This window comes from Pistacia vera, unplaced genomic scaffold (assembly GCF_008641045.1).
Source record: "Pistacia vera cultivar Batoury unplaced genomic scaffold, PisVer_v2 Contig512, whole genome shotgun sequence".
Taxonomy (NCBI): Eukaryota; Viridiplantae; Streptophyta; class Magnoliopsida; order Sapindales; family Anacardiaceae; genus Pistacia; species Pistacia vera.
The window spans coordinates 1286474-1297655 of NW_022196349.1; the positions used below are offsets into that span (position 1 = coordinate 1286474).

At 42.0% G+C, this 11182-nt stretch overlaps 1 protein-coding gene across 1 annotated transcript; it reads right to left on the bottom strand.

Annotated features, from left to right (window-relative positions):
• Window positions 1-6239: 6239 nt before the first annotated feature.
• LOC116106351 (GDSL lipase-like) lies at window positions 6240-7906 on the bottom strand. The gene is made up of 5 exons (XM_031392704.1): window positions 7595-7906; window positions 7395-7516; window positions 7099-7323; window positions 6670-6925; window positions 6240-6570 (listed from the first exon to the last, which is right to left on the bottom strand). Exons 1-5 carry the CDS (start codon window positions 7881-7883, stop codon window positions 6293-6295), a joined length of 1170 nt encoding a protein of 389 aa, XP_031248564.1. The 5' UTR covers window positions 7884-7906; the 3' UTR covers window positions 6240-6292.
• Window positions 7907-11182: the final 3276 nt, after the last annotated feature.

Genomic DNA, 11182 nt, shown 5'->3' on the forward strand with positions numbered 1-11182 from the left:
CTCATTACCGCCAGTACGATCCTGATCGTCGCATGGGAAGCTACCACACTCCTTGGGTCGGTTTGCACCACCTCGAAGGTCGTGAAAGTTCCCCGAATAATGCAACGCCATCACACGGCTCTAGCCAGCATGTGTCAAGATTGGTCGGGGCTGCCAGCAGAGGCGAGGGGGAATCCGACCTACGATCATTCCTCAACTGTAACCGTGAGGGTCGCACCCACGTTGCGAAAAGTAATCCCCAGGTAGCGCCACTACCTCAAATCAAAGAGCTACAGTGAGCTCTTGACCAACTGAAAGCTCAACAAAACGAGCAAAGGCAGGTCGTATCGGTGTCTCCCTTTTCTCTGGCAGTATTAGCTGCCCCACTACCATCGGGGTTTAGAATGCCTGACATGCGGGTATTCGATGGAAATTTTGATCCGCAGGATCACTTATATGAATTCAACGACCTGATGGAGCTTCACCAGGTCTCAGATTTGGCAAAATGTTTGTGTTTGGTAGTGACCTTAACCTCTCATGCCAAACGGTGGCTGAGGTCGCTCCCAACGGGATCGATCAGCTCGTGGCCTCAGATGAGCGCGACGTTCCTGAGACACTTCCAAGCGAACAGAAAGTTCTCAATGCCTTTGAGCTACCTCAGCAACATAAGGCGAGAAAGGGATGAATCTCTCCAATCACATATAGATAGATTCTACAGAGAACTCAACAAAGTGGCTCACACTCCCGAGGAGTCTGTTGGGACTCTCATCATTGCAGGAGTTCGCCCATAAACCGACCTCTGGAAAGAGCTACAGGCTGAGGATGATGTTTCCCTCACCTATTTTTACAATCTCGAGGAGACGTATCTCTGTATTGAAAGTTCTATAGCGGCACTCCATCGCCGTGATCACGGCACCTTAGGTAGTGCGCCTGGTCGGGAAGAAAGAATGAGAGTTGATCGCAGATAGTCTCCTGACGATCAGCAAAAAGGGAAGAAGTCGTGCTATGAGCCCAAAAAGTCTTATGCCCATGTTCCTCGTCGCGATCGCAATAGGAACCAATATACCCCCTTGAATGCATTTGTATCGGCTATTCTTGACAAATCAGAAGAGGCCAGCCTGCTCGGAGAACTTGAGCCCATGAAAAATCCCCTATTGGCTAGGAACAGTAAAAAATATTGTCGCTATCATCGGGACAATGGGCACCATATCGATGAAAGCTCTCAAGTAGGCGATCGAAAACCTCATTAAGTAGGAACATTTCAAGGAGTATATTGATGACTCTGCTCCCTCACAAGAGAAAAATCAAGGGGAGCCAAGTAAGAAGCGCCATGATCAGAAAGGAGTGTGCACCCTGAATTTAATCTTCGGGGAACCGCACTTCGCGGGAAACTTACGAGGTGCCCAAGAAAGGTATGCTCACGAGGCATATCACAACCCCATCAGAACGATGAGTGTGGCACAGTGACCACAAAAGGTTCGCCGGAAGGAGGAAATTTCCTTCTCCGAAAAAGATACGGCCCTACTGCATCATCCTCATGATGATGCCCTTGTGATCACGCCCCTCATAGGGCGCCATAATGTCCAGAGAATGTTAGTGGATAATGAAAGTGCTGTGAACATCTTGTTCGCTTCAACTTTCGATAGAATGAATTTGGATGAGGCTGACCTGAAGCCTGCGTTGCTCCCTTTATATGGCTTCACAAGGGACCACCTGCTCCCCAAGGGAATGATCTCACTCTCAGTCATGCTAGGTGACTTAGACGAGGTGACCAAGGTAATTGAGTTCTTGGTAGTGGATTGCCCATCCGCCTTTAATGGAATCCTGGGGCGACCTCTACTGAGACACTTCAAGGCAGTCACTTCAATATACCATCTAAAGATGAAGTTCCCCACCCCGACGGGGATTAGGGAAGTTAGTGGGTCTCAGTGTGCATCTCGCGACTGCTATGTGAAAGCAGTGCAAATGGCATGCAAAGGCAAAAGCACCTCGCACGGCAATCACAACTAGGCAATGGCGATTAGCCGGATCGAGCCATAGCCTGGCCCAGCCAAGGATAATATAGATCCTCTCATTCAGGACTGCCTTTCCAATAGGCCAGTTGAGGACCTGACTGAAATACTGGTCGACCAGAACTACCCAAGCAAGGTGTTAAGGATCAGTAAAAATCTCAATCCCCAGCTTGCTATCGAACCGACCAACTTCCTTAGGGAAAACATCGATGTGTTCGCATGGTCACACGTAGATATGGTCGGGGTCAGCCTGAATGTTATTTTCCATGCATTAAACATTGACAGTGAAGCCAAGCTAGTTCGCCAAAAGAGGAGAGGGATGGATCCGGAGCGGTATGCTGCCTTGAAGCTTGAGGTGGATAACCTCCTCCGAAATGGATCCATCTGAGAAGCACTCCATCCGACCTGGGTTGCCAACCCAGTTCTAGTAAAGAAGTCTAATGGCAAATGGCGGATCTGCGTCAATTTCACCGACCTCAACAAGGCATGTTCGAAAGATAGTTTTCCCTTGTCAAGGATCGACCAGCTCGTGGATGCCACCTCAGAGCACGAGCTGCTGAGTTTCATGGACACGTACTCGGGATACAATCAAATTCTAATGTACGCGTCAGACGAAGAGCATACATCTTTTGTTACAGACTGGGGACTATACTACTACAAAGTTATGCCTTTGGGCCTAAAAAAATGCTAGTGCAACTTACCAGAGACTGGTTAACCGGATGTTCCCTGACCAGGACAGCTCGTTTACCTGGCTAAATAGTTGGAACGATGTGGACAGAAGTTCAACAGAACTGGATGTCAGAAACTACTCGAATGACTCCGCGAGCCCGCATTCCAGGAGTGTTAAGACCACCGGCTGCAGATGGTCCGAGAGATAGGCCATTGACTCTAGCACGGGCGTGTCGACGCCTTCGACGGGTGGAGCCTAACCCGCGGGTTCTTTGCCTAGCCTCCTCCCAGGGACTGCGACCGTAGGTCGCGGCGGCTGACCAATGGAAATACCGGTCGCACCCCTAGGCGGTCCTCCTAAGCCTAACGCTTGGTAAGGTTGTGACCTCTCGGGCTGAATGCCCATGCTTTCCCCCTTAGACTCTGTCTCCTCGGTCTGGATTTTCCGCCTCTTTTTGGGCCTCGAAGCAATCGTCTTGTGCTTCGGGCGAGCAGTGGACGGAGGAACTTCCGCAGGTCAGGCTGGAGTGCTCGCCTGTGCTCCGACTAGGGGACTGTCGGGATCAGCTCCAGCGGGTTCGGTGGTTCGCCTCTAGGGAAAAGAAAATTGTCCTGCTCGCGGCGACTTGGACACTCAGGGAGGCATGGTCGCTGCATGTGAACATTAATAAAACAGTTCGCTATTAAAAAAAAAAATACTAGTAATAAAGGACAGTCATAACTTACTCGGTGAGGGCTCTAACACTGTGGACTCGTTGAAAAAGTCGTACCTCCATAAGTTCTCGGTTGTCACGAGCAACCTTGCATCGCGTCTCTCCCTGGGCAAAAAGCCAAAAATGATCCTGTCTGGGTCTGCAAGCAGGTTTAGATTGGTCGTTCTGTTAACTATCAAGGAAAGCAAACGGCTCGTTGGGAAAAAGTAAAAATCAAACTGAGCTCAGAAGGAAACAAAACCTACTCGGATCCTGGAAATGGCTAATGTCGTCATAACGGAAAAAGAAAAACTTTGTGTCGTATGCCCATGCATTGCTCAGATAGCTATGTATCCCAGCCTGTATTGTGTTTCGTCTGGATAAGTACCAGGAATCCTTGTCCTTGCTCCTTTTCAAGACATACGAGCAACTGAGCTCAACCGCAGTTAACTCGCCCAGTCCATTCTCTCGACACGCGATGAACATGGTGATGGCAATCATGTACGCATTCGGGGTGAGCTGCATCGGTGCAATCCCAAAATGATCGAGGACCGACCTGATGAAAGGGTGGAAAGGAATCAATCCCCCACCCTTAAAGATATCTTCGGAGATCGCAGCGAACCCACGTGGTGGATCCTAGGCAGTATATGCCACCTCGTGGAAGACATTTACCCTGACGGCGAACTGGCTAACTACCCTTTGCAGCTCATCAACGGTAAGCGCCGAGTAAATCTCTTGAGGGGAGGCCGCGAAAGCACCCTCTACAGGCAAGTTTACCACTTCCTCGGCTCTGGTCGTTGGGGGGTCCATTTTGCAATCTACAGAAGTGATAAAAGTGTACCATTCAGTCTTCGTACATTTTCGTACGATGACGTGAGTGAAAAGTTTTCCTCCTTGAACCAATAAAAACCCTAATAAGTATACTTAAGAGCCTTCAGCGGCTCCAACCTGACGGAGAACATTTCATCTCCGATGAGCTACCGACGGACAGCTATCACACAGTGACTGTCAAAAGTTAAAAGACATTAAAGATAAAAAGAAAGTCATCTTTACCTCTGAAAATGAGAAGGATTGACTCTCATGTTCTAGATATCAAATGAACGCCGCTTTGAAAAGCAAGGAATCAAGACCAGCAAAGGTTTCTTGTTCTCTAAAAATGGAAATGTTGTGGCTTCACCTGAAGAAGGTTTGAGGTTTTTATAATGGAGGAAGTGACACTTTGGTTTCCCGAAATCGAACAACGTTTGAACAAAAAGTGCATCTGAACATTGATCACGACCACGTGTCATGAATCAATGAGGAAGAGTGACCGTCACGCCTCTGGAAACCAGAACGTCACCCCCTCTCGTTGAAACGCTCAAACGATGGCATGATTTCCCTTTTTCGCATTTAATGTGCCCACTGTCGCATTCAATGCCTTGATAAGGAATGTCGTTTCAACATGTTTCGCATTTAATGCGCATAGTTGGAACTTATGGCACAAAGGACACGTCTGTTAGAACAAAGAGCATTTCATTTAATGCGCTCACAGCTAAAGGTGCAATGGATATCTGAAGAAGTAGTTACCAGATACATTTTTCGTCGCCAGCTGCGAGGTGACGTAACTCTTCGAACCTCATCGGCCACGAAGCGACCCGATTGTTTGACCATCTCGCAATGATCACGAGGCTACCTTATTGTTTAGGTTGCGACAATCTCAAAGGGATATGACACCCGTTACGAAGCAACATGGCCATTCGTCCTAAAAGGTTATCAAGTGAGAACAGATCGAGAATCTCCTCAGGTCGGGGTCACCATTAGCATCGAATACCCGAGGCCAGGTCTCTGGCCATGAGATCACAGATCCTTAGCTACCTGAGAGTGTCTCGATCTCCTTTACAAACAGATCATAGTGACCAGTATCTCTTCAAACATCAAATCGAGGCATTTATAGTTTTTAAGGTTTGAGAAAGGTCCGATTCTCAAACCTTAAAAACTAGGGGACTTCTGTTATGCCTGGGAAAATAGGGTGACGTGGCACCCAGTTAAGTGCGAAAGGTCAAACCTCGAGAAGAGTCCACTGACATTCTGACGCAGCTGCGTCGCGTAATGATGCAAGCAGCAAACTCCTGTCGGTACAATGGGTGTGTGTCAGACTGAAGAAAGGCTAGAGGATGTCCACGTGTCCAATCCCTGCAGCAAATCGCGTGAATTACTCTACAAGGTGGGCAATGTGACATAAAAAAGGATTTGCATGGATAATCCCACCAACTCACATATTCAGTAATGATAACCTTAATCCATCCCACTATAAATTATGAGCTCTCCTCTCATTTGAGGGATTAGCTACCCTCTCTCTAGAATATACAGCATTTGATACCTTGTATTATCATTGGAAAGCCAGTCGGCTGAAGTGACCTGACCTTTATCATTAATACAAACATCAGTGGATGTAGGACTTGCTTCTTAGCATCCGAACCACTTTAAAACTCCTTTCCTACTGCATTTGCTCTCGATTCTCTTGCTTTCACTTATGTTTTCTGGGCCAGCTTAGCATCTCACACGTGCGTTTCATTGGTGTCAAAATCACGCATCAACAGCATATATATGTTTATGATTGTTTGTGTTTTGTATGACTTTCATGCGTTGGATGAATTGAGGACTTGAGGTGGTTGGTTGGGGTGAATGCACTATTGTGGTATTGTATGTGTTACCCTTGGAAGAGTTGTAGAGTTACGAAGTGGGAGTTGATGCCTATTGAGAGCTTTTGAGAAGAAACAGAGAATGAAGAGAAGAGAAAAATCAGAAAAATTCGTTTATTTTGGCTTGTTGATAGTATGTACAGTGAATGCACTTTTATAGTGCTCAGTACAGTAGCTAAACTAACTCTAGTATAGTACAGTAAATTATTGACTAAGCATAAGATATGTGGCTGTAGTCTGCCCAATTTAACTTGATGGGTTACATGGGAAATAAAAGTTTATCGTTTGATAAAATCTCAATGGCGGTGGTGGAATTGAGCTCATGAAGTTGCTTCATGCTAAGAGGCCATGTAAACTCTGATCCTCCATTCCACAAGAAGTTGGATAATATAGAATTAGCACGTTCAGAAGCATGGCCTCCATCGAAAAACACATACTCATTAGGATCACTACATAGTTCATATTCTTTTACTCTTCCGCATTCAGAACCACGATACAAACCGATGCCGCAACATGCAATTTCTGACACATTAAAGCCTACAATAGACAAGGTTTACAACAAAAGTTAGAGTAAGAGCGAGATTATGTCTAAGCATTTAAAAGAAAACAAAAAATTATGACCTATATATAACTTACCATATTTTGTAGGATAATTTATCATATCATTAAGTGAATTAAAAAAATCAAAAATTAGATATTGGAATCCTGATAATTGGCTTTGCAACTCCACAGTGACATTAGACAGAAGACTATTGTGGAGACTAGTGATTGCTTGGAGCACTTCTACACAAGCATCACCACTATGATTGTACTGTTGTTTGAACTCTGGTAGGCAACCCAAAGGTCCCACGTTCTGAAATGCAAATTTCCTCCCTCCCATTTCATATATTTCCTTCATGAAAAACAGAAAATAAAATAAAATAAAACATATATATATATATCATACATACATACATACATATATATATATATATATATATAGAGAGAGAGAGAGAGAGAGAGAGAGACAGAGAAGAATAACATGGGAAAACCTCAATTTGAGAAGTTTGCTGAGCAGAATTTTACCTTAATCACATCTGTAAAATTGCCAATCACCATGTTTACATATTCCCGTTGTTGTAATTTGGTAGGATTAGGAGTACTGTCGATGAAAGACATGTAGTCAACGCCTCCAAAGCTAGACAAATAGATTGCATCGGCTAGTATCTTTTTGGCTTCTGCATCACCGAGTTGCTGCTTCAGTAAATTGGCCACCTCCTTAAAATAGCTTAGCTGTTTTTGGCTGTAAAGCTATAAAAATTAAAAGCATTGTCAAGATATATTTTGCCTAGTAACTCATTTGAATAAAATGTTGTACATACCGTACTTGGTTCACTTTCTTCAAGAACACCAGCTCCAGCACTTGCAAAATTAGCTCCATTGCTAAAATTATGACTTCCAGGTTGTAAGTATGGTTCCCAGAGTGGTAAATTTGAGTACATTGCTGCATTATTTAAATAAACAACACAATTAATTCTGAGACGGATCGACAGAATCGTAATTCACTAGCTAGCTACCGTACCAGCAAAGTCAGGGACGATACGGCCATCGCAGAATCTTCCAGTTGGATACTCGAAAAAACTCTCCCCATATGGTGTAAAATTGGCCTTGTAGTCAATGCGAACATGGAGATAGTTATTGTTTCCTGGATCGTAGACCGAATCTCCAAACACAAAGATGGCAACATGTTTGTTATTAGCTTGCCTGGACTCATCACCCTGAGAGCTTGTTGGAGCAATAAGAAGGCTGGAATACAACAGAAACATTATGTAGAGAAGACTCCGTATGGATGAAGCTGCCGCCGGTTCCATTTTCCTTGACGAATTCTATTCCACGAAAGATTGTTAGTTTTAATTAACAAAATTAAAGATTGTTAGTTTTAATTAACAAAATTTGTATGCGTATAGTGGGCCACAACTGACAATCTTGAAAGTTTAACTAGCTAACTAGTTTGGTAGGACATGTGTGTGTTTGGTATAACCTATTTTCTACAATTATACACCATGACTTAAATGTATGCCACATTTTGTATAAATTGTTGTATGAGTACATCTATCTTTTTTTATAGAGGTCAGCATTAGATCTAGATGAAGTCCATATAAACAGTCATCAAACTTTTTTCGTATTGAAAATTAGAAAAATTCTAACCTACATGAGAATTTTTTTGAATTGTCAAAGGTCCGTATCTAAGTTAAAGATTTTTTTTTTTTTTTTTTTTTAATTACCAAACTTCACAACAAAAGAGTTTGCAGTATATTTCTATAATGGGGAAGACTCCCCTATAAACTTAATTGAACCATAAATCACATTTTAATTGCATAGAATCAAATCAAAATTGTAGAGACCCTAAACTTGATATGAACCTTAATTTGATATTGTAACTTGAATTATGCAATATATAAACAATAAAGTACATATACATATCAATCAATACTCTTACATTCACATCAACAAATCAATTCATTCTATACCCTAATTGTGCATAAACATAAATCCCAGATACTTGAACTTAATAATTTTCACAATAATAATATAATAGGCTAATTAATACATACCTTGATCCATGAATATTCTTGAACTTGTCCTGTTGCACTTGAATTATGCATCAGTGAAATACAATCCATCATCCTATGAGAAAACAATAATATTTTACTTACAACTGAGTCATAAAATTAGATAAAAATTACACTAAATTTATTTAAAATGACTATTTCGTCCTTTGTTTTTTGCTTGTTTGTATGACTCGGTTGCAAGCATAGCATTACTCCTGAGGAAATCTCCATGGTGGTGGTGGTGGTGGTGGAATTGATGAGTTCATAAAGTTGCTTCACGTTAACAGGCCATGTATAATTTGATCTTCCATTCCATAGAAAGTCTGATAATATAATATTTGCTCATTCAGTAGGATGTGATCCATCAAAAAACACATACTCACCAACATCACTGCATAATTCATGATTTGTTGTTGTTCCACAACCTGTACCACGATGCGATCCCTTGCCACAACAAGCAACATACGATTCATTGAAACCTGCGTATCACAATCACACGAAGACAAGAATTAAAGCTACATATTGAATTTACACTAGCAGGTGTTAAAAAAACTAAGAGTTACCATATTTTTCAGAATTATTTATTAATTCATCAAGTGCGCATTGAAGAAATAAAAAATTAGATACTAGAATCCTAGTAACTGGCTTAGCAACTCCTCGGTGACATTATATAAAAGACTATTGTGCAGACTTGCTATTACTCGGAGATTTTCCCTACAAGCACTGCCAGTAAGGTTGTATACCCATTTGGTCTTCCGTACCCAACCCACAGATGCCACATTCTAAAATGCAAATTTTCTTCCCCCAGTTTCATATATTTCTGTTAGTGATTATACACCGGAGATAACAAAGAAAAGAAAGAGAGCTCAATTTGAATAAGAAAGTTCAGTGTTTTTCTGCATTATAAAACACGTTTTCATTATAGCACCTGCGTTATTTTCTATATCTGAAGAAGATGAAAGCCAACTATTATATAGTTGGTGAAACACATCAGAAACGCAGCGTTTTGGAACATACAGCATTCTAAAAACGCTGCGTTTGAATTGTTTGGACTATTACAAAGTAAACATTCCTTTCTTTACACTATTACAGATTCACGCCTATTTAAACCATACAGGACACCTCTTCTACACTATATTAATATTCCCTCTCAAACATAGCTTCTCTTCAACCATCCAAAACACTTCTTCTACGTTATATCTAATATCCCTGTCAAACTAACTTCTCTTCAACCATCGTACAACTCTCTCCACTTAATCAAATATTCTTCACCAAAACAACTCCATCTGCTGCACTATTTCTGCACCACCATTCAGTTCTCTGCAACACAAATCAGTTTCTGCAATTAGAAACCATCATAAGTAAATCAACATTCATTCTCCTATGCTCCAACACAAATTCAGTTTCTGCAACACAATTCAGTTTCTGCAATTAAAACACCACACAAGTAAACTCAACATTCATTCTCCTATGCTCCAACACAAATTCAGTTCTGCAACACAAATTTCCATCACAAGTAACCAACATTCATTCTCCTATGCTCCAACACAAATTCAGTTTCTCAACACAAATTAGTTTCTGCAGTGTTTCTACTTCATGAAAATTCAGCATTATTCTCCTATGCTCAACAAGAATTCAGTTTCTGCAGTTTTCTACTTCATGAAAATTCAGCATTTATTTTCCTATCTCCAACAAGAATTCAGTTTCTGCAGTGTTCCTATTTCATTCAGATCAGCATTTATTCTCCTAAGCTCCACAAGAATTCAGTTTCTGCAGTGTTTCTACTTCATTCAGATTCACATTACATCATCGTTTCCTGATCAACTTTTTCTGCAATGTTTCTTTGCATTCAGCTTCAGCATTACATCATCAGTTTTCTGATCAACTTTGGCAGTGTACACAACAGGTAAGGCTGTAGTTACATTTACTTTTCCCTTAACAAATTAATCTTGCTCCAGATAACGGCTTGGTCAAAATATCTGCCTTTTGGTACTCTGACACACAAACTGCACTGCTATAGCTTTTCTTGCAACCAGTTCTCGTACATAGTGAACATCAATTTCTATGTTGCTTAGTACGTGCATGAAAAACATTGAGGAGAGCCCCTGCACTCATATTATCGCACCAGATAACAGGAGTACGATTACTATTACACTCATTTCCTGAAATAAATGCTGTATCCAAACAACTTCTGTGGCGCTTGACTGAGTAATCTATCTCAGCTTCCGTGGATGGAGAGTGATACACTTTCTGCTTTTGGAACTCCATTGAACAAGATTGCCAAGAATGGCATAGCCACTAGTAGACATGCGGTCATTAATATCACTTGCCCAGTCAGCGTCAGCATAAGCTTCCCCAGATGTGGATGTTTTGTGAATTGCAGACCATAATTCAGAGTCCCTATATGTAACGCAACACCCTTTTGCATGCTACCCAATGTGTGACAGTTGATGCTGAAGAAATTGACAACTTTTCCCGTGAAGCTAAGTCAGGTCGAGACAGCTTAGATATTGTAATCCTCCAATAATGCTTCTATAAAAGTAGGTTGATCAAACACC

What these genes read in the sequence shown, in the direction of transcription:
- LOC116106351 (XM_031392704.1), bottom strand. Translation starts at nt 7,883, where the DNA reads ATGGAACCGGCGGCAGCTTCATCCATACGGAGTCTTCTCTACATAATG. An exon ending in TATCGTCCCTGACTTTGCTG is followed by an intron (nt 7,517 to 7,594) that starts GTACGGTAGCTA and finishes TAAATAATGCAG; the next exon opens with CAATGTACTCAAATTTACCA. An exon ending in ATTTTACAGATGTGATTAAG is followed by an intron (nt 6,926 to 7,098) that starts GTAAAATTCTGC and finishes TTTTTCATGAAG; the next exon opens with GAAATATATGAAATGGGAGG.